Raw genomic sequence first — 23,875 nt, 5'->3', positions numbered from 1 at the left:
AAGCAAATAAAATCAGTAAACTCATTGTTATTCACCACAAACCTTTTCTCTGAAAAGCAATGAGCACAATATGTTCCCTGAGCATCTGCATACTTAACTTCTCATTAAGATTCTTAAATGGTCATCTACCCTCACAGCAGAGTTTAGCATTTGGCCAGTCCTCACAGCTGTTGCTTATTTATCTTTCCTGCTTCCTTACACCTACAGTGATGTATCTTTCCCTGTTCAACCACCCTTCTCTGCTATATCTTCCTGAACAAGAGGAAAGTTGCTTTTTTTTCACCCCTTTGTTTTCCAGTTTCTCTCCACTGATCTTCCCTTCTTTGCATCTTAGTTTTAATTTAAAAACACAAAACAAATCTGGCAGAATTAATACAGTTTGCAGTCCAACTGTAGCACATCTTATACAACATCAAAGCAAAAAGTATAGATAATATCTTTCATTATTTTAACCCCATATTCCTTTCCACTTTCAATGTTAATAGTTCCCTCAGGGACAGATTACATCTTTCATTTGTCCTTTTTTAAGTGCTATATACAGTCACAATTTAATAGAATAATAATTATAATAATCCTATATTTAAAAAATAAAAAAGCTTGAATTAATTTTACCAAGATCTTCCTGCTGTCTCTCACCTTCTTAGGCTATAAATTCTTCCTTACAGTCATGCTAATCCTCATGCTTAGGCTAGAGGTGCACTATGAAGGCAATGTGTTACTTTTCTTACCAGAGAATACAAACATACTTAAATTGAGAGCACCTCAGTTTCTTGCTCTGGAACAACTGAAACGAGCTTCCTATGTTTTATTTCCTCTTCAACATTAAATACTGAAATTACACGTTTCTATTTCTTTACAGTAAAAACATGGAAGAAGTTAATTATGCACACATGCAAACTTCTTCAAAAGTGTAATTAAATACTAATGTGCATTTGCTGTTTAAAAATGCAATTACTACTTTGCCAGCTACCTTTATTGAAGCATCTGAACACTGGAGGTGGTCCTTTCTCTTTTCTGCAATTCTCTGAGGATATTGCTCATATTCTTCCTTCATATCTGGTTCACACTGATAATGCTTCAGTTTGTATCCATCTGTTGGGGATGGCAGATTTTCTGGTCTTGTCTTCTGCTCCAAAACAGAACATCAAAGCAAAGAGTAATCAATACAGAAGTCTCTTATTGATCTATTGAATGAGAACGGCATTATTTTAATTCCTATCCAATATAACTTCAGAAACTTCTTGACATGATGCTTCAAATTAGGAAGAAATGCAAACATCACTGTATGACTGCATATTCAAGCTTAATTTTCATTGAGTTTTTCAAATTCTACCATTTTTAAATATAAATAATACACAGTCAAGTAGTTTTACTTAGTTTTTTCTTTAAAGAAAGAAGCCAAATTCAGTGGTTCCACCCTATAACATGATGCTACAGTAATCACTGAAATTGAAAGTCTAACATTTGTTTGTGGATGGCTGAAAATGGGCAAATGGATATTTTTCAGTCAGAAGTTCTAATATTCTTGTATGGCAGATGAGTATGAGCACTGGGACTTTGTTCCCTAGAACAAGAGCAGCTGAAAAGGCTAAGTACATTTACGACCATTTAGGGCTCCACACAATGGAGGCTGGGATCAGTAGAAACAGCAGCAGTGTCAGAAGGCCAAGACACCATTCTTTTTTCTCTCCCTCAATAATTAACACTTTCAATGTTTAAGTTATATTCCTTCAGTGCCAACAAAACTAAGGTGACCACATCTAGCATCTCTACTAGACACAATTCATCTTGCAACAGCAGTGTAACAGTCCTGCTCTAGAAAGCCATTTCTCAAAACCCAAAAAGAGTTATGTTTTTGAAAGGCCAACTTTCGCTTTTCAAGAGAGGATTCACATCATTTAACTGGTTAATTCCTAAATGATAAGATTATGTTTAAATTATTCTTCCAAAAGCGACCTATTTTGGGAAGATTACTTACACAGTTATTGAAGAAGCTGGAATGTATCTTGCTAAAGGAAACCTCAGTCAGTGCCCCAGAAGCAAGCAATGCAGAAATAAAGGCTGCTCAGAGGAATATATTAAAGTATTCCAGAACAGCTTGAAAATCTTCTCAACAAAACAGAAGTGGGGAGAAAGTTAGGCAAAAAAAGAGAGACAGAGAGCAAAAAAGGGTAAGCGAACAGAAGGTACATTCCAGCACATTGAGCACTCGGTATTTAAGACAAAATGAAGGTAGAAAGAAAGTAAAAAGAGATAAAGGAAAGCAGAGAAGGAGAAAGACCCCGAGAAACAGACAAAGCCATGCCAATCTTCCATTAGCACTCCTGCAGCTAGACAGAACTGTATGTATGAACTTTGTTTTTAAAAAAATGGTAAAGCAAGCAGTGAAATTTTAAGTATCCAGACCTAAAAAGGCTATAGCAACTCAAGTATGTTTGCACTTCACATTTACAATGCAGTACAGAGAAAAACAATCTATACGTAGTTCCATAAGACATGCAAAAACACCTATTTGGGCACACATTCTAGAAAGTAACACATTTTTAGTCCCTTATTTAAAAAGGGCCAAAAAACACTTAGCCAATTTTTTTTTCAAGTTGAGAAACTATTTGGCTTTACAGGGAAACACACAAAATTGTGATCTTGGCAGATTCACATTGAACTCCAGCCAATTTGGAGTCCTGCCCTGCAAGTAACTATATTATTTGTTTGAAGGGGTGCAGGTTATGTACAAATTTATTCAAAATCGGTTTTCCCTCTAGTTACATTTCCAGGGGTTTTTTTTTAAACACTCATTAGAATATGTCTTAGGTTTACATATGTTAAATATTTTTAAAATTATGGATTTTTAACAGGTTTATTTTTTAGTTCTTCCAAAAAGAGAGAAAATTGTTATTTCCTGCATCTTGTGCTGGTTTTGGCTGAGAGGGAGTTAATCGTCTTCACAGTGGCTAGTATGGAACTATGTTTTGGATTTATGCTGAACACTGACGATAATGCAGACATGTTTTTGTTATTGCTAAGCAGTGCTTACATGGAGCCAAGGCCCTCTCTGCTTCTTGTACCACCACACCAGTGAGGAGGCTGGGGGTGCATGGGAAATTGGGAGTGGACACAGATGGGACAGCTGACCCCACCTGACCAAAGGGATATTCATACTATATGACATCATGTTCAGCATATAAAATAGGTAGAAGGAGGAAGGGGGGGATGTTTGCAGTGATGCTGTTTGTCTTCCCAAGTAACTGTCACACGTGATGGGGCCCTGCTCTCCTGGAGATGGCTGAACACCTGCCTGCCCATGGGAAGCAGTGAATTAATTCCTTGTTGTGCTCTCGTTTTGTGCTTTTGCGTTCCATATTCAACTGTCTTTATCTTAACCCAGGAGTGTTTTTTCACTTTTACTCTTCCAATCTCTCCTCAGTCCCACTGGTGGGGCAGTGAGCGAGTTGTACTTAGTTGCTGGCTGGGATTAAACCATGACACACTCGAATCAAAAATATATTACTACTTGTGAGACTTTTGCCATGATTATATATGGTGCATGATTATAACAAAAAATAACCATGTAGGTAGCATTCTTTCTGAATTAAAGTTCTATGTATCAAATCTCTTGAATATACAATAACAGAAAATATATATAAACAGAATAATGTTTGTACTTCGGCATTTTCCCTTTAATTATCACATATGAAACACTCAAAATACTGATGGACTGACTGCAGATTAAAAAGTTTCTCCAATAAGCTAGTTCCTGTCACATAAAAGACATATACCATAGTATTGAACTGCTAATGTTTTCTATCAGTCTATATTTTTTCAGCTACTTTACCTCCATGTTGTTATGACCAAATTGTCTAGACACCTGTTTAAATGAAAACAAATTAATATGTATCATGATCAAACAAAAACCCGTCGTATTTTTTCAAATTTAATTTAAATATAAGAGTTTAAATGAAAATTTTTCCTTCATTCAGGGAACTGCAATAACTGAATAACCAGATTAATTCTTCAAATTTTTACAGCAGAGATTGATCCTGAACAATGCTTTACTGCACTATAAACCAAAATGTTAGCATCTGAGCTACTGATTTTCCTTTTAAAGAATCTAATATTAGTGGTGATTAAGTTTCTTAGTCATCCAACGGGAAAAAATGCTAACATGTGATCAGGAAATTTTAACAAATAAAAGAGCTATGACAAACTGAACATAATTCCAAAGTTTATGTCACAGTTCTGGTCTAGACAACAGCCTTAAGAAAAATCCTATGAAATGTCTGCAAGTAACTCCAAAAGTTTTCTTTTCACCAGAAGCAACAATTCTTCCATAGAAGCAATACTCAGTGCTTGTAAACATGGTGTCTGTCTTCAATCACACACTTACTGACTGCTACCAATCTTATCTTAATTTTTTCTGAAGTTCCACTTTGTTTGAAGAGACAAACCAAAGCTACCTACTATCTCAAAAGTATTATATTTTTCAGTTCCTTTGACAAATTGTTAATAAAACTAGCTATTAATACATATCTTAAAAATAATTACAACAAAAGGATAAGTGTATCAACCAACAAGGAACAGCTAAGGTATGTAAGAAAATAGGTTTGTTGAAATATCCTAGAGGCTTCTCATTAAAAAGTACTCTGACAAAAATATTTTTGACCAACAGTAGCTGGAGAAATGAGTTTAACCAGAAGGAAAACAGAGAGAACTTGTATAAAAAAAAAAAGGTATGCATGTTTTTCTAAATTACTACTAAAGGGGCATATTTATAAAGATATTTGTAGTGACAGACTGACATGTTGATGCTGTGCACATGGCGTTTGTAATGACGTTCTCCAATCTGAAGATGAATCTAGCTGGCATGTATGAGGACAGCTTCCACTGTACGGTATGTAAGAGTCCCCATCCTAAAATTACAGGAAAAAACCAACAAGCAATCATAATTGTTTTACATTCAGAGTGGTATTTTTACCAACTCCTGCAACACATGAATTCTAAAAACTATTCAGCACAGAATTAACTTATAATTACCTCTTCATCAGAATCTCCCAGTGTCCCTAGATCTAGGCATGGTACCCTGCAGGAAGTTAAAACGATTTTAACAGCAATACGATCTCTTATTTTTAATAATGAGGAAGAATGTCTTTACTGTGCAGGTGACCACACACTGGAACAGATTGTCCAGAGAGGTTGTGGAGTCTCCCTCACTGGAGATATTCCAGAACCATCTGGACATAATTCTGTGCCATGTGCTCCAGGATGACCCTGCTTGAGCAGGGAGGTTGGACCAGATGGACCAGTGGGCTGGATCCACTGTGGTCCCTTCCAACCTTACCCATTCAGTGATTCTGTGATTACAACTCCACTGTTAAGCTCAACCAAACGTAAATCAACTTAATTCCAATGTAAAGAATGCATCAAATATTCTACTCCAAAAACAAATCACAGAAAACAAACCTATGATAACAAATTTCATGGAACAGTGAGTTGCACATCAATACAAATGCAAATGCATTGTGTTAATAATGCACAATTAAATAAAAGGATCAGAAACAGAAGCAGACTTACTCTGGTGGGCGGGGACTGTGACTAGTCCGTGTATCTGGTCTCCAGCCCTAGAAGAATGACACATGACTACATACCTAGGGGATAAGGATTAAAATATATAGTTCTCTTTTTCAATTTCCCCTTAAATATTTAAAACCAATGGCTCTAACTATCTGTCTGACATACTTGATGAAGTTGCTACAAACAGGAAGAAAAGAACTCATTGAAAGCTGATTCTTACAGATCATCAGACTGAATGACTGAGTATTCATCATCATGACAGAAAGATTCCCAGCCATTAAGAATCCAGATAGCATCCACATCAGCTATTAATAATACATTAAAAATAATCCATGTTCCTGAGGCTTTGTACCATCACAGCTCACAGGGCTTTAGGTCACATTGTCCTTGTTGCCTGGGAACCTACCCTTAAACCAAAACCACAATACCAACAACAAGCTGGCTCACAAGGAGCTAGCTCAGACACCCAAGAACCTCTGATATTTGTTGTAACTGTTTCATCTCAGCTTTAGTGTAGAAGTACATGATGATGACTAGGCAGCTCACAGCTATTTTGCTGTGTACCTCACAGATCTCCAAACTCAACTGAGCAAGAACATGGCAAGAAAAAAAGACTCGAGCCAAAGCTTCACCTATCTCTCCCCCTATGACTTTCTGAAAACAGCTCACAGCAAATCCCCAGGGAAGGCAGCTTGACAGTGGCAAGCACATAGTAACAACTCCCCAAACTGGCCTCCTAGTCTGAAAAAAAATGTGGGTCGGGAATGTTCAGAACCAGGGCCAAAATCTCTTTTCAAACCTTTGAGCTCTGAGATCTCAGCATCACAGCCTGAACTGACCAGAACTATTTCCAGCAGTGCCCAAACATCTTTCACGATTTGAGAGCAGCCACATAACTCACAAAACTGTAACTCCATTCCTTCCATACACCCTTGTGGCCTGCTCCCAAAAAAGAAGTTCAGCAACACTACTCTAGTGCCTTCAAAACATTATTCAGCATATTCAGGTTTAAAAGACAGTTTTCTATGCAGTACGGTCGCACGAAATGACACCGCCACCGTGTGGTCACGGACATAAAACCGTTAAGGGGTCAAACACAATTTCATCTTCATCCTTACGACTAGATACAATGCATTAAATCTCAAGTTCGTATTTTTTTCTGTACCATCACAACTGTGTTGAGTTAAAGAACAGACCGCATTCTAAATGTTACAGCCTTAATGTAATTCCTTTTCCAGAAGTCATCAAATCAGGAAGAAAGCAAACAAAAATCATCCTGGAGACTGGGGTGAAGCACGTGGTTTCAATCTAACTTTCATTTAAGATTTATTTTTTCAAACTACCAAGAATCACATGGACTAGGGAGTCTAAATTTGGAAACTTAGATGCGCAAGAAAGAAGAAAGAAAGGGATGAGAGATTTAGAGAAAAATTGACATTTCTTTTCTTTTACAACCTACACTAAATGCCTCAAATGTTCTTGTTGTACACAGGCATTTAGATTTCAAAAACCTGGTTAAAAGTTAACATTATAAAATTGATAACATTTACAAAAGGTCCTTTTTCATTCCAAATGAAAGCGAAAAGAAAAAATAGCAACTTGGCAGTCAAACTCCAAGAATTCCTGATGGGGTCATGCAACAAATAAGGAAGTTAAATGGGTGCTTGGGGGCTGAGAGAGGATTAGCAATTAACTTTAGTTCACAGACATAAAGTACACAGTATCTGTGAGAAAAATCAACTGTTAATAACAATATTAATATTTACCTCAGCTATGAGAAAAGCAATGGCCTTCAGAATCCAAGATCCTATTTGTACTGACTTTCAAAAGTTAGCCTGAAAGTTTCTGATATACTGATCTTGCAGGGATTGCATACCTGCCTTATCTCAAAGCATATTAGGAACACCAGGAAAACAAAATGCCCCTTCATTCTGAATGCAGAGCACTCATTCATTTTACCCATCAATCTAAAATCATGCCTTTTCAAATTATATTTTTGGGGTTCCTTTACTGACGTCTTGCAAATCAAAACCAGACACACCTGTTACCAGTTTCACCAATAGCCTGAGACAGCACACAGTACGGATTCAAGCCTCTGTTGCTTTTAATTGCAAGTACTAGTTCATTCTTAAAATCTCCACATCCCAATTAAGTACTTAGAGTATCAACTATTTTAGGACAACTGCTTTTATTGGAATTTCTCACCTCCATTTGAGAATTGTCATACTTAACTATCCCTTTCTGACAAAAACTTCTTTAAAAGTTTTCTTTGCTATAGAATGGATTATAACCTCAAACTAAGAATCTTCTGAAGTATGATTAAAATATTTGCTAAAATGTCAAAGTAAGGAAGGAAAACAACCACAAGCCTTCCATTCACATACCTGACATTTCTTTCCCCTCAATGACAGCTCAGCCTGCCTTCGAGGGGATGCAGCAACTCCTTTCACTTCCAAATCCATGCAAGTTCAATGACAGCTTTCAGAACAAACTGAAAAACAGGAAAGACTACTATTTTTTATATAAGTACTTCTGGAAAAAAACCCCACGTTATTGCATTAGAAAGAATTTGGCTATTGTCTTCAGCAAGCTATGAAATGTTGCTGGCTTCCCTTTTTCACCACTTCTTAATTTCAGTCTTTCCTTACTAATGCTTAACCAGATTCCTGTTCAAATGTACGTCTTCGTCTCAATCTTAACTCCCTCTTTCCCTTACACTTCTTGATAGCTTCTCATACAAGCATTACTAATTTGCTACCCCTTCGTAACATCAAACCTTTTGTACTCTTCACTTACAACTGCTGGCTCTCCTTCGCATCATGCCCTGGGAACAGGTAATTTCAGGAAGACAAAAGGGCCCTCCCGACACACCGCAAACCTCCGAGAGCTCCAGAAAGACATTCATCTTCATGCCATCTCCTGCTCTGCTGGCTTCTCCTTCCACTCAGCCCATTTTGAACCTAAAGCCCACCATTTAGTTCCCAGCAATCGGACGCCCCATTTCCAAACCATCCCCCACGGAAGGTGACCGCATTTCTAACCACACGCAGTGTTTCAATCCCCCAGCGCCCGCTCCTTTACCGAGCGGCGGCACGGCTGCCAGGCCTCCTCGGATGGGCACAGCCGCTCGCTCCCCGCACAGGCTTCCAGCCATTCCCCCTCAGGGCATGCGGAACGCCCTCGCACGGCCTCCAGCCTCTCCTGAAATGGAGTATCCTCCCACCTGAAGGCACAGAGGGGAGAGAGCACTGTTGTACTTAAAGGTTCACACGCCGAAATAACTTTTATCACGAACAAGAACGCTGTAAGAGGCGAAATAAACACCATGGGCTCGGCAGCTCCAAGGAAACGATGCGTTTTCCCAGGAGAGGCGCGGGGCAGCAGGCGGCTCCCGCCGGGCCGCGTCTCACCGGAAGCCGTCCCACGGCGCACGGCCGGCGGAGCGGGCCCGGCCCCGCGTCTCCAGGGTGCCCGCGCCCCACCCGCCGCCAGGGCGGGGGCCGATCCCAGCCACGCTTCGGGTGCACATCGCCGCAGTGGGGAAGCGGAATTCCCGGCTGTTCCTACGCCCTGCCCGGGGCACGGCTGCGTGCCCGGCTCTCCCTGCCCGGCCTGCCCCGGCGGCCCCCGCAGCCTCGCCGGGAAAGCCGGGCGCGTACACACCGCACGGAGTCGAGTCCTTCACAGACCCCGGCAGCCGGCATCGGAGACTTCAAAATTGCAGCGAAAGGGCTCACGGTGCCCTGGGTCCGAAATGCAGCGATTACCCCAAAGTAGCCCAAACCTCTTCGGATAAGGGCTCCAAGTATCAGCAGCATCCGAAGACTAGGGGACATGAAAGCCACCACAGCGATGATTCAGTCACTGCCGCGGGCAGGGAAATCCTGCGGGAAACGACACCAGCACAGCGCCTGGAAGGCAGCAGGACTGACCTGCATTCTGCAAACACTTCGGCAGCACAGCACGCCTGGCTCCCATTCCCTCATTCCCCTTGATCAATGGCTTTGATCACTTCATTCAGTTCACTTTATTAAGCATCTCAGAGAAAAAGCCTGTATGCAGCAATGACTTTTTCAAACAGTTCCAGTTGTCCTGAATGACCAGACTAACATCAGGTATTTTTAAAAATTCAATTGTGTCCAAGTACTACTTCTGATTCGTCCGTTCTGTCTTTAAGAAACCCTGGCTTTGTACTCCATAGTTTTCCAAAGTTAGGCAAAATCTCACTTACTGCAAAACTACTAGTACACTGACGCTAAGGATGTATTTCTGGCTGCTGCTATTTCCAAGCCTGTGTGATTCAGTTTTAGGACCAAAGACATACCATGTTTATACACCAGAATGAACAATTAATTCCATTCCAGTGAGTGACACAGTAATGGATTTAGTCCCTTTAAGTACAGTACATTTCCTCCAGAAAAACAAATCCACATGCTATTTTCCTGTAAGAATACGGATGGCAAAAGAGTTCAGGCATTATAACTGGCCTACTTAAAAGCTATGCAATTATAACACAGAAAATTTAATAGCTTTGTACTGTCAAACGTACCTCTAAGGCAATGCCTGTCATTAAAGGCTGGCAGTACCACAGGCATGTGTGTTAAGTGAACAAAAAAATAGTAAAAAATGAAGGTACGGACAAAAATTATTCTGGCAAAGGAAAACAAACGTTTTTCTTAACGATGACCTAAAAAGGCCACTATCGAGCTGGCATAATGTATTGAAAAAAGAACCCCCCATACCCACAGTTCTTCAATGATACGTAGCAATACATCTGTTAATTCCGATGTAAGGAAAATGTATTAAAATGAATCAAAAGGTGAGATTCTATTGTGTTAAACATGAAATGGTGATGTAGTACTAATGGGTTAATCAGTTACTAGACAGCTGCTGAGTTTAACCAGTGACAGGTACGGAAGGAATTAAGTGATCCAGTATAATTCATTAGGGTTTAAACTGACATACAAAACTACACATAATTACTTAGGAGACTGCAAACTCAGATATAATTATTTTTACATAGTGTCCATAGCTAAATTTCTCTCTCCAAATAAACTTAACTATAAATTGATCTCAAAGACTTAATCCATACTGCTTTCCGTACCACCCTAGAGAAATGTTTTCCACAAAGAGCTAAATTCACCAGTGCATGCTCTTTAATGAACTCAAGAAAGTCACAGTTCAAGTGGCATCATGCTTACTAGTTATAAAACATTAATGAAACATCTCTACTTTATAGTCTCAATTAGAAGACATTCTAATATTTCAGTGAAGCATCAGATGTAATTACAGTGCATTATATACAGATTACAGAAATATTCTGATAGGGAAAAATAAATAAAGTATGTAAACATCCTGAGTAAAATTCTGCTGCCACTGAAGTCAGTTACAGAATTGTTGTAGATATGAGCACAGGCAGTATTTCACTGCTCTTTTTAAAGCATATAGCAGTGCATGTTAAGTTGATTTAAAACAGTTTAAAGTGCATACAATGTTATAAAAAAAATGCAAAAGCTTTTAAAGTTTTACATATGCAGATTCCATTCATATCTATTGCGTCTCCTCGGTCCCATCACTTCTGATTTAGTGGCATCTTTGTTTATCATTTCTTGGTCTTCTAGGACATCTGGCTCCAACTGATGTATTTCACATTCATCGTGTAATTCATGCTCTTCTATTTTGTAATCATTACTATAATCTTCAAGCAAATCTTCATAACAATCATCTTCTCTGTTGTCCATTTCTTTCTCTTGAGAATGTTCAGCAAATGACTGAATGAGATCTTCAAGTTTCTCATTACAGATGTGGCCAAGATCTTGGAATACACAAAAAATAATCAAAATGAATCTTTACTGGAAAGGCTCTAAATTTCAGGGTCAGTTTAGAAGTAGAATATTTTTTCTGTTTGTTTTTTTCTCTTTTATTAAGACTCAAATAATGCAAAAATTCCCCAAATTTCTAGTGAACCATTCTTAACATTTTTTTTACTTGGGCTACTACTATGCAGCTCTTGGAAGTCTTCAGTTGAAACTACAGTTTGCTGTTTAGTGTTTTATGCAAGCATAACCCACAGCCTCAGAGGCCCTCATTTGGGAATCCTCAGACTAAAGTTAGTCCAACACTAACAGACTGCTTAGGAACTGACATTCAAAAAGCCTGTTTTAACAAAGGAGAATGCGACTGTGTGGTCCATCCCAGTTCAATGTCTTTTAGCACCTATTCTTAAAAAAACATAATGTATCAAAAATTTGAAATTGGATATACCTGAAACAGGAAGAATGGTACTCCTCCAGAATAAAACTAATTCCACACAAATTACCTAAGGTGCAGGAGCTGAATATTATTATAGTAAGATCCATTTATTCTTTTAAAATATAAAATACTTAGTTATCTGCCCATCTGAAAATTAAAGTACCTTTCATCTTGTTTTCTGATTTATCCAAACCACTTTCTTTCATCAGTCGTCTAATTGATTGGAGCTGTGTCATTATTTCATCTTTCTGCTCACAAGCTAAAGCATTAACACTGGAAAAAAAGACAAATGTTAACAGCTGAAAGATTATCTTGGAAGTGAGTGCTTGATAAAAATGCACAAGACTGAAATACTTCCTTCCATGGATAAATACCATAGTTAACTTCATGACACATTTAGGTCAAGCTTTCCTTGAAGAACTGTCTCTTGAGAAGTGGGGAGCCCATCACGTACACCTACTGAATAATCTAGTCACTGAATTCTAACATTGGAGCCCCAATGGCCAAGGCTGAGTAATGACTACTGAAAGAAACAATTAACCAAAGTTATTTTTAGTACAAGAATGCCTAATACAGAACTTTTCAGTTTAGAGGCTCTTCTCATTTAATTCAGACTTTCTTTACTCTCCTGGCCATCACTACTAGGAACTTGTTAGGCAAATTGGTCAGTGGATTTGCTGTTTAACAGTTTCAGCACATATTGAATTCGGAAGTACACTAAAGGAACAATCATAAAATTCTGCATGTTTTAACCTGAGTTTCATGAAGGATGTCAGTCCACAAAATGGACTGCATGGATATTTTTATTTCTAGTAAATGAGTAAGGCTATAGCTTCTCAAGAAAGGAACTTCTCTAAAACTACAAGGAGTATATATTACTGATTCCCTTGTCACACTACAACAGAGAAGTTATATTTCACTGAAATACACACACACTTTACAGGTTCATTTCAAAACACAAAAGTAAGCAGCTATACCTTGGTAACTAATTTTTTCTTGTACTTGCATCTAAAGGAAGAAACTCTTTCTGCTACCAGAAATGTAATTCTCGCAATGGCTTTCAAATGCTACTGAGATTAAGTATATTTCCAGTATTAGTCTCCGTGGTCAATATTAAAGTTTAACTCATTAAGCCACAGTAACACAATCGTAAGTCTGAACTTTTGCATTAATGTTTGGTGAACAAGAGATGGGAGGTATCTGTAGAAAAAGATTGCAAACTGCAGAAGAGGTATTACCTGCAAAAGGCTACAGAAGCAGTAATTAATTAAAGAAGGTTCCTAAAAACTGTTCCTTACCATATATATATATGGATCATTTTAAGAATTTTGTTAACATTTTGGCAAATTTCAATGTACAGAAAACTACACTGAGAAGTTTCAGAAACACTCACCAGTTTGAAAGTGGATCCAACTGAGTCAATAAAGAATTTAACATTTTCTCTGTCTGTGCTAGATGCCGCTCCAGTTCTAAAAGCTGATGCTCTAATAAAAAAAAAAAAGGAAAAAAAATTTTAAAAACAGAAGGGAGGTGGGGAGAGGAGAAAAAAGGGAAAGAGGGGGTAGGAGAGAGAACTTTGTTAGAAATGTCTTTACAATACCAGAAGGATATTAATTTACATTTTGGTTGGGCAGATTCAAAAACAGGAAGTTTCTTTTATTTGTAAAATTATAGAATGTGAAAAAGGAGTGATGGGGGTAAGAACAGAAGCCTTACTATGTGTGAGCAAAATCCTTCCCACCCAATAACCTATCTCCAGTAGTCCCCAAACAGAGGACACCTTTATAGAAACTGAATGAGAATGTGAAGCTCACCTTCCCAGTCACAAAAACTATGTAGTTCCAAGACTTCCTGAGGTGTAAGTACTGTATTTATACTTAATATACAGTCATGAATTTCTCCACTCACACCTCACAAATATATTTAACGCTGAATGCACTAGAATCAAGAAGAGTGATTCTTCCTAAAGCTGTACTGAACTTTGAAGAAAGAAGAATCCAACACACAAAGATGGTGACTAGGCAGTGTAACAAATCACTTCTGAACCTGATTACAGACCTGGTGAATGGAGACACCGAAAGAGGCTGACAGTTGTTTAATTCACTAAAAATGGGTCTGTACAAGGGGGGCAAACATACGAAAATAGCTCAACTTTGATGTACCATCAAATAATTATATTTAAACTGAAGAAAACCCAACAGATCTTAAGTGAAAAAAAATCAGACATTAAAAGACAGAGAATCATACTATATTACTATAGCTGTTTTAAAGAGTATTACCATCTGCAGTATTTAAACAAATCTCAAACGTTTCAAATATATAGAATAACAAAGTGGGTTTTTTGTAGGTTGCTAACTGCTCTTAAGTAACTTAAAAGATTGTTCTTATTCAGTTGGACTGCATCAACAAAAACATGTAGCTTTGGTCCAGCAGGCAGTAAGTGTATGAAAATATGCATTCTGAAAGGGTATCTTACCCGTTTCCTTTGCCTTGTCTTCTGTACTTTTTTCCTTTTTGGAATGACTTTCTTCATGTGATTTCATCTTTAATAAATACAGTGTTAAAAAACTTCATAATTATTTGTGTATTAAGAACAAAAATGCATTTAAAAATTTACTGAAAGTAAACAGCAACCACAAAAATGTACTACAGTAATAAAACTTTTCTTCTGTGATGCCTGCTTCCTGTCTTAAACTAACACTTCTGATTTTATGCAATGACAACATGACTAACAAAAGCTTTAAAAGAAAGCAGTTGCTATTTCAACTTCGATTTTCCCAAAGGAACAGAAGAAATCTTCTAGGTTACTGCATCCATTCTCTTACCGTTAACTAGGAGATAAACTTCTTTCTTACAGTATAAACACGTTATTATAAAAATATTTATGTTTTAATCCAACAAGCCCAAGTGTAAAGAGTTGTAACCACCCAAAATAAGATTTTCATAATTTTTAAATATTAAACTGGCATCCTCTACACTCATTTTGCTAAGCTGTGGTATTTTTCTCATATGTGAAATAAGACACTGACTACGGAAATGAAGATGCCATCTCCAGTCCTATTCCTGTTCATTTTTATTTCCCCTGAAGGCAAGCAACAATATTGCAGGTGCACTCTCAGTATTGCAAGTGCTGTAGTATCTCTTCCTATAAATAATACATATCAAGGCTGATTTTTTTAAAAAACAACTCATCATGTGTTCTTTTTTAATTTACAAATGGTAGAAAAGGCATCCCATTACATGAATAAAACGTAGGTTGCAGATGCACGATCAAATGAGAAGTCCAAATAAAAGGTTCGGTCTAGTTGCTATTCTATCTAACTGCTAATCAAAGACAATTGCTCTGCAGGAATTGTCCACTTCCTGCCCATACTCAATCTCATAATGAAGAATGAAAAAAAAATGAAGTACTGATGAGGCTTAAGTTACAGCCTCAGATAGCAGCACTGTTAAGGTTCTCAGATTCTTATTTGAGACTGCAGGGTGGGTAAGATTCTCACTTCTTCAAGTGTCTAAAAACAGGTAAGTCAGAAGCCTTCACAAGTAAGAATGAGACACACTAAAATTTTAACTTTGGACTTCACATTCAAAGTCAAAGAGAGCAAGAAATGGCTTTCTGACACCCACATACATGGTCTCAGAATTGGAAAAAACAAGCAAGCCAAGCAGTTACATTTGCTTCTAATTTCAATAATTTAATGCTTTTCCTATGGCTTACCTTAAGAAGTTTGTATGCTGCAAACATTCCCACTCCAAGAGCATACAACGGCATGAGGGTGAATGCCAACTCTCTACCATTTCCTCTTGTTGTCTCACTTTTTATCTCTTTTTCCATTGCATTTCTCATCTGTTGAATACTCTGGTAAGTATTACTGTCAGAATTTCCTGGATTCCGATGGACTTGAAAAACTGTCTGAGGACTACCTTAAAAATTAAATTGAGAGAAAAACAACAAAGTAAGAAAGGAAATTAGGAGTCCACAAATGCCATTAAATTGTTTTCCTCTTGTGTAATCATCTTTGTTCATCACTCTTTTAAGATAGTGTGGGCAGCCCTGCATCCAAATAAAAAAATTAAAAATCACTCTTACATTAACAGGATGCACAGTTGAATCTAGGTAGCAAAGACTCTCAAACCAAGCTTGGTTTCTATAATATACAAGTTTTAAGCTTTTTCCTTCAAAGCAATGTTGGCAAACCTTCCGCAAACCACAGAAAGGTAGATGTAAAAAAAGAAACAATTTAAGTCTTGAAAGTAAAGCAAATTCAGAGAAACTACTGATAACGCTGAAAACAGCTACAAATGAACATTTTTCCTCTAACAAAAGAAAGGAGTTATTTACAAACTGAATTGTTTGTAAATTTTTTTCTGGTTGCAGAAAAAAAAAGTTTTGTTGAAATACACATGGTGTGTTGCTGCTTTCACTATTTTGACAGTAAATTCAGTGTTATGTGGATATTCCCACAGGCTTAGAAGTACTGTACCTCTGCAAATCAAATATTTAGCATGAAAAGATTACACAATAGTAAAGACATGCAACCTTGGAAGTCTGCAGTATTATTGCATGTAACTTGTCTGCCAGAACAAGGAGCAGATGAAAGCACAGCTAGCATCATTGTTCAACTTAGGCATTAGGTTATTTGGTAGTTAAATCAGGGGTTCATGGGACATGCACATAAGAAACAGTACTATCAGCTAAAGAATGCAGATGCTTGCAGAGGCAGACAGCAGGTGTTTGAGAGACTATGAAGTTTTACACTAATGTCTCAACTGACTGCCTAGACTTACACTTTCAAATTTAACTGAATATGGGTTTAACAAGATTCACATTCTATAAAAATTCACAAAGTAAAGACCATTGTACAAATCACTTGTCAATTAATATTGTAACAGTGGCATTTGAAGAACTCACAATAACAGAATTCAAGTGTGCAAGATACAGCCACAATCAGGTAGAGAAAAAAATTAACTTACACCTGCCAGTGAAACAACTATTTGGCTACAGCTTCTGCCAACTATGAGAGAAAAAAAAGTAATCTAATTCTGATAACCTAAGCTGGTACTTTGTGATAAGAGAACTCGAACAGTGTTTAGAATTGCCTAAAATGAGTTAGCCAGGAAAGTTATAAATTTTCACTCATTTTTTTTCCCTAAGTTCTGTTTGTTTTTAATGTAAAGGAGAAGCATTACTAAAATACCTAATATAACAGATGAAAAAAATTTCTATAAGTCATACAAATGAACGTGGCAAGGGAAACACCTTGTGGGCACCGAGGAAGAATGTTGAATCTTAACGGAATCCAGTGCCTTGCACCAAGTTTATTCCACAGAAGAAACAGCAAAGTGAGTTACTAGCCAAACAGGAGAAGAGCCCAGACAGGTGAGAATAGGAGATCTGTCTCAAATTTATTTTACTCAGTGCTGGGCCAGTACACCAGCAGAATCACAGGCATGTGAAGTGTTGCTTTATTTTAAGGATGGTTTTCAATCATAGCCGGACAGATTTTTTGTGACTGTGCATATATTTTACTAACAGTAAGACTTGGCTTCCTTACTGCACCTCTAACACGGGCAAGGAGTTTTTCCCTGTGACACCTCCCAGCTCCCCATCGGTCCGACTGTGCCCCTGTGGGCGCTTCTCGTCACACTGCATTTAAAAGCAGTTTTCTTAAGACAGCACAGACGAAAATCCAAGCATTGATGAACCAGAAAAGCAGACCACAGGAGGGGGTGGGGGATGTTTAAGGCGCACACAGGCCAGCTCGGAGCTGTCTGACCAGGCCTCCCCCTCCATAGGCCGTGTACAACCCCCGGCGCCTCCCGCCAGACGAGGGCACAGCCCCCTCGGTTCCCGGAGTTCCCTTCCAGCCGCCCGAGACCGGGGCGGCTCCTGCACGGAGCCCCGACGGCGGCGCGGCCCCGGGCACGGCCGCGGCTCCTACCTCTGCCGTGCTGCCGGGGATCGTAGTGGCCCGGAGCGGCCCTGCCGCCCCGCGGAGACCGGCCCGGCCGCCCGCCGCCTCCTCCCCCGAATATCCTGGGCATGACGACGAAGACGCAGAGCACCAGCACGGCCGAGACCACCACCTGCTGCACGGCCGACAGCACCATGGCCGCCTCCTGCCGCCTTCCTGCGGCCGAGCCGCTCCCCGCGCCCGGGACAGCCGCGCACAGCGACCCCCGGCGGCTCCCCGGGGCGCTCCGGCCGAACAGGTCCGCATTCACCCAAGGAATTCCTCCTTCGGAACAGGCCGACGTCCAGCAGCAGCACTGCTCCGAAGAGTCAGGCTCTCCAACTAAAGCAAGGATATGAACTGCAGTATTGAGACTGAGGGGATTTCTGGTGGCGAGGATGAATCTTTGCTTGTGGTAGCTGAAAGAAATTGCTCTAGAAAATTTTTTTGCTGGAAAGGGTTAAACAGAAGTGAAGAAGATGCAGAAAATGCAGATATTTGACGTTTAGTCCTCTTTGCACCACAAGAGGAACGTGTTGTCAGCAATGGGCAGCCAAAGGATGAGCACCCTGAACACGCTTGGGAACATGCGTGTACTCGGACACTGATGGCTTTGGTGGGGTTTAAGCTGGATTGGCAGATACGGAGGTATGATTTAAGTGAAGAAGTTGGTGAAAAACACCACACCCAGTTTTAATAATCAGGGATAGGAAAACCAGAAAAAAGTTATGACTACAAGTATGCATGTAGAAATATGGTGAGCAAAAACTAAAGGCCTTGGGGAGAAAAGATTATCAGCAGCCAGTGGACTGTAAGATCCACAAAGAAACTAAGAGCAAACTGAAGCACGAACACTTGTAAACATAGGCAATAAACCAAAGCATCTTTTATTAAGACATCAAATTAAGTACTTTAATGGTAGAAGAAACTTGCTGAAAAACAGTCATGACTGGAAGACAAACACCAAAAAGCATTCACATTCCAGAATCAGAAGCTGCAAAGAAGGAGGAGGCAGCAGAATGAGTTACTGCCCAAGTATTGGCATGTTTACCTCATGAAGCATCTTTGTAAAATGTTGTGATGTGTATTTAAAGCTTTATCATAGGAGGACCAAATATTTATTAGTTTCCAGAGGCTCACTTAAAAATACTTAAAATATTTATACAGTCAAATTTATAGTATCTGTGTATTTGTACTTTGAATTAATCTCTATTAATCAAATAGAAATCCTTAATGACCTGTCCAACAACAACAAAAAAACAAAACCAAAGTCTCATGTTCAATTAACGTGACAGTAATTCCTTACCTGAAGATAAAAGTGCAATTCAAACATATTTTCAGTTGCTAGCAAGTGCTCGTATGAAGTTAATTTTAAACAGTGAAAGGAGGAAAAACTTGTCTAATGAAATAAGTTCATATTTTTGTGCTGCAACAGGAAAAGTCAATTAAAATAAAATAGGTACTTGCCTAAACAAGGGAAAGCATTTCCCTATGAAACTGCAGTGTATGTGCTTTACTGCTGACTGGTTTTATCTGATTGTTTAAGACCTGGTTGTAACTTAACATTGCGCAACTATTTCACCTTTCATGTTTTTGCAGACTTGGGATGGAGCTTTGGCACATACTGCAAGGGCACAGACAAATAAATGCATTTTTGAACATAACGTATGCTTAAGTAAGAAATATCAATGCCATCCTAATTTCACACCTGTTGGAGAGAATATTTGGGTTAGAAGTCATGAAGCATAAAATGTTGCTGATGCCATTAAACTGTGGTATGATGCGCTCAGATTCTAAATTTTCACAGTGCAGAACTGTACTAAGGTTTGTGGTCATTACATTCAGGTAAGGGTTACCTTTGGTAAAATGCCCTGTATAGTGCCTGCCAGATAAATCAGCAGCAGCTGTAAATAATACAGAGTTGCATATGTGATCAGCAGCAAATAACAGCTTACTATCTTTTGTAAGCTCAAAAAATTACTGTACTGTGTTACCCCTGCACTGGTTCACCTCAGTATCTTGTATAATAATCTGCTCTTCTTGTCCACAATAATTGACCTCAATGAAAGCCTCATTCCTCATTTTATTGTATCAGTACTACATGAACTTTATAAAATAATATTTTCCAGTTCTCTAGTCGCCAAGCCACACAGTTCAGAATTCTTTAAGTCTGGAGATGCTGTTGAAAGTAATCAGAGTCATTGCAGAATGTCTGTGGGTATTCCTCAGTAGAAATGTTGGCAGAAGAGAAAATCCAGCCAAAGTAAATTGTATTCTTTACAAATCTCACAATAAAGAAAAAGAAAAAAAAGTACATCGGCAACAAAATTTATTATTTCTGATTTTTCAGTGGTAATTCTGAGACACTTAATTCTGCTGAGACTTTAAAGCTTTCCTTTGAACACTTACTATTTTAAATTTAAGTATTCATTCCCATGCTCAAAAAATAAGCTTTGCAGTAGAATTAGTTTCATCTATGAGCAAACACATAATATTTCACTGATCTAAAACAGATAATAATTTCAATGTCAAGTAGATCTTGTCTAGTAAAAGCAACTCCTAAATTTCTTATCTCAGTGTTCAAAGATGCTTAGACTGCTCTCTGTGTAAATGACAGATGAAAATACTGCACAGTGTACTTAGAGAGAAACTGTTACCAGACACAATGGTAGCTGTGAGATTCTTTTTTAGTAGACTTTGGACTGTGAAATGAAAATACTTAAAGTTACCAGAATCATTTACAGAGCATTTTCTTTGCAGCTCTTTTTATATCTTTTCTCACTTTTTTCTCTGCAAGTGTTTCTCTGCCCCTTGTTCTGCCTGTAACAAACTCAAAAGCAATACTGAAGGGTTTAAGTTTTGCTGTTTATTGGGCAGTTAATCTTTAGAAGACTAGAACTAGACAGCATCTTAGGACAGTATTTCTCTTTTTTTTCTGTGACACAATAACCTATAAAAATTACTTAGCAAGGTATTTTTTAAATTTTAATAATTGCAATTCAACCTTGTCTGTATAGAATTCTGGAGGGGTTTGCTCATTTCTCTTGGAGTGATGTTCACTTCTAAAGTTTCTTTCCTCTTTTTAATATTGCTTGCTCCTTTCTTGTTATATGTAGTTAAGTCATATCAAAAAGTTCATGCATTTCAGGCAATATTTCAGGGAAAATTACAAAGCAAACTAATCACTGAAAAAACAAGCAGAGTACGCGTTAAACAATGAAAGTTTAAAAGTACCCATGTCATTAGAATTGATAAAGATCCAGGAGCTATTATGTTCTTGAAGGCTCAGACACAAAATTGAAAATGGGTAACATTTGTGAATCAAATGGATAGGCAGTGCAGACCTGTTAAAAGAGCCACAACACTGTCATCTCAAAATGGTGGAAATCTCAAAAATGTATGTGAAGGCCTCTGAAATGCTTAGTCCTTAATCCAGGAGTCAGATAACACCACATGAAACATTAAGATCCTTTCCAAAAAAAAAAGGTTATGTTTGAAGAACACAACCGCTTCTTGCAGTTATAATTGAAGAATTGGAACTTCTGGGGATGTTCGAGTCAGTTTGTGCATCTGAGGCCTGTACCCTTTGTATTGGAGAGATACTGAGATATTGAGTAAAGACACTATATCTGTATGTTTTCTGGAAGTGGAATGTATTATTATCCAGATCTTCTAGTATACAATTAAACACTTTTTACCTGAATTCAGTACAGTTTGGTTAGTCACGTGCAGAAGGTACAAGAAGAATCTCTCAAGAAAAAGCAGATGCCCAAACTGTAAGTAATAATAAACCATCTTCTTTTAAGTCTGGCAGATAACACTTGTTAGTCTAAAAATATGCAGTGCCAAAGCTTTCAGACTTGAGTTTATAGGAGTACTCAGCCAGATCACTTCAAAGTTACAGTAAAAGTATCTCCGGTCCAGTCACATACCTCCTCTGTTAACTGTGAGGCTGTTTACAGCCTCGTTATTACAAAATAATGGTAAGATTTTTTAGCTTTTAATAATTACAAAGTAGTTTATTACTAAATAATTTTTGTGGAAATCCAATACCACCTCCGTCCTTTTACATAATCTGTTTTCTGCCTTGAGGTGACATTGTGTAATAGAAGCAGCAATGCATGTCAGAGTATTAGTTTATTGACAGGTCTGGAAGGCCAAGTGATCTTGCAGCTGCCTAATCCTGTGCACAGAATAAAAAAACCCAGCAGATCCATCCCATTTGTTCAGCTGAACCTAGTATAAGTCAAGGTCAAACATTCTCTCCCCAGCACAAGTAACAATACTCTGTGGGGAAGTTGATGATTTGAGGACAAAATTAAGTGTAATTTTATAGATTCCCAGGCAGCTTGGATATCTGTAATAGACTGTAATCCACCAGCTTTTAATCCTCTGTCTGAATAGTACATTAGGGAAAAATTAAGAATCTGACATTTTATTTTTCCAGGCATTTTAAACTGAAAGCAGGTGAGAGGTGAGAAAGTGGGATGTAAACATGGGGCATTTTTCAAAATCATGGGGCTATACAGCTTCCTGTCCATACGCAGCTCATTGTGCTAAATTTCACTTGAAATCTATGCAAGGACAAGCGATGCTTGTATTGTCCAGACAAATGTATTGTGATATCCAAATCCCAAAACCTAATTTTCAAGATCCACTGCTTAATGCTGGCAAGAGATAATTACTCTCTTTTGGAAAACATCATAGATGCTCAAGGGCAGGCTGGACTTCTGCTTTAATTATAGATAGAATCACTAGATGGAGCCAGAGTCAGCGCTGCAGGAAAGCATTTTATAACCTGGAGTACCCTGGACACGTCAAAATTTCCTACTGCATGAGGATCTCAGTTCATTTTTCAAGCACAAATTTTCAAACACATGTATATGTAACTACAAGATCACTGAACTGTTAAATTAATGGTTCAGTTTTAGTGTGATATTTTTTGTGTAAATTGCATGTAGTTGTAATATAGTCATGGGTTTACATTAAGTCTAGCTGACCAAAGGCTAGATTCTCACAGACTGCATGGGTATTATTAGAAAAGAGAAAAGAGAGAAGAGAGGAAGGGAGAGGGGGAGGGAGAGAAAACATAATTTCTAGTAAACGTAATTTCAAGGTAATTTTCAGTAGGAGAAATGCTCACAAGCAGTTTCTGGTACAGAGAAACAGGTCAAGTGATCAGAGCTCTCTGCGCTGCAAGTGTGATGACCACCTTGGGCTGGGGTTGTGACAGGGTGTGTGCTTCACCTCCTGCTTCTCTTTAATTGCCAAGGGAGATGAGTTTGAGGTGCTTCTTAAGGCCTCATGCATCTTTTCATCAAGGACATGACAGGACCAAAAGCACCTTGCACACAGCTTGCTGTGCCCATGGAGAAAGGTAGAGTGGCCAGTCTACTCCCACTGACCACTTTGGCTTGCTCTTTTTGAAGCAGTTTAGAAAATTACGGTGATCTTATTGGAAGAATTTTAAAGCATAGGAAAGTATTGTAAATGAAAAGCAGATGCTAGTATATGTTCAGTTTCCTCTCTGTCCAGCTCTCTTGTGCCTCTGAGGGCTATTCATAAGTAAGGGCTGTATTAAGCCTGTCCAGCAAGAATAATTGTAGGCAACCTTTTTATTTCTCTCCCAGAGGATCCAAAAACACCAGAAGGCCACACACCCACTTTTTTGCCTCCTATCGTAATGAAATAGGTCAACAAATCATGACAGGACTAAGAGGAGAGTGTGGAGAGTTAGTAATGCATGGACATCCATAAACAGAGAAATATTTAATTATATGCCTGCTATTAATAGCCTAAATAGGTATAGCTGTGATGGTGGTTGAGGACTACAGCTCCCTCAGCCTATCTGAATTAGGTGTATGGATTGTGACAAGACTCTCTGAAGCAAATCAAGGGTATTATTTAAGACGGAAAAGCCATCGTGCAAATAGGGAAGGCAAGACCAGAATGATACTTTCCACAAGTGTTCAGCAGGATAAGGCTTGACCTGCAAAACTGAGCAGGGAATGAGACCCATTAACATATTTTACAATCTGTTTGCAAGGAATTTTCTCTGTAAACCTACCTAAAACCATGTTACAAGACCTTAACCTATGCTC

At 38.5% G+C, this 23,875-nt stretch overlaps 2 protein-coding genes across 4 annotated transcripts in view; both read right to left on the bottom strand.

Annotated features, from left to right (window-relative positions):
* The window catches only part of CAPS2 (calcyphosine 2), a 31,369-nt gene extending 22,384 nt beyond the window's left edge, over positions 1–8,985 (bottom strand). The window contains exons 1-7 of one of the 3 annotated variants that reach the window (XM_018080210.2): positions 8,792–8,985; positions 7,953–8,059; positions 5,569–5,615; positions 5,032–5,077; positions 4,797–4,907; positions 3,833–3,865; positions 971–1,126 (exon numbers count right to left, since the gene is read on the bottom strand). In XM_018080210.2, the coding sequence (XP_017935699.1) occupies positions 971–1,126; positions 3,833–3,865; positions 4,797–4,907; positions 5,032–5,077; positions 5,569–5,615; positions 7,953–8,030 (471 nt within the window). In that variant the 5' untranslated portion in view covers positions 8,031–8,059; positions 8,792–8,985. Of the gene's footprint in view, positions 1–970; positions 1,127–3,832; positions 3,866–4,796; positions 5,128–5,568; positions 5,616–7,952; positions 8,060–8,791 lie in introns of those variants that run through there. The other 2 variants (XM_029963540.1, XM_029963541.1) reach the window with 2 other exon arrangements.
* A 591-nt stretch (positions 8,986–9,576) lies between these two features.
* CCDC107 (coiled-coil domain containing 107) lies at positions 9,577–17,974 on the bottom strand. Its single transcript, XM_018080157.2, has 6 exons — positions 17,763–17,974; positions 15,539–15,744; positions 14,297–14,363; positions 13,214–13,304; positions 11,984–12,093; positions 9,577–11,383 (listed from the first exon to the last, which is right to left on the bottom strand). The coding sequence occupies exons 1-6, from the start codon at positions 17,929–17,931 to the stop codon at positions 11,094–11,096; spliced, it is 933 nt and encodes a 310-aa protein (XP_017935646.2). The 5' UTR covers positions 17,932–17,974; the 3' UTR covers positions 9,577–11,093.
* Between the last annotated feature and the right edge of the window lie 5,901 nt (positions 17,975–23,875).

This window comes from Manacus vitellinus, unplaced genomic scaffold (assembly GCF_001715985.3).
Source record: "Manacus vitellinus isolate BGI_N305 unplaced genomic scaffold, ASM171598v3 scaffold_5_pilon, whole genome shotgun sequence".
In the NCBI taxonomy this organism is placed as follows: domain Eukaryota; kingdom Metazoa; phylum Chordata; class Aves; order Passeriformes; family Pipridae; genus Manacus; species Manacus vitellinus.
Note: the sequence above shows the minus strand (reverse complement) of the source record. Positions and strands in the feature narration are given on the sequence as shown.

Bases quoted from the DNA above. Each gene is read 5' to 3' on its own strand.
- CCDC107 (XM_018080157.2), bottom strand. From the start codon at position 17,931: ATGGTGCTGTCGGCCGTGCAGCAGGTGGTGGTCTCGGCCGTGCTGGTG. The intron at 12,094-13,213 runs GTGAGTGTTTCT...CTTTTTTTCCAG, and splicing joins TTGGATCCACTTTCAAACTG to TGTTAATGCTTTAGCTTGTG. The intron at 11,384-11,983 runs GTACTTTAATTT...GTGTATTCCAAG, and splicing joins ATCAGAAAACAAGATGAAAG to ATCTTGGCCACATCTGTAAT.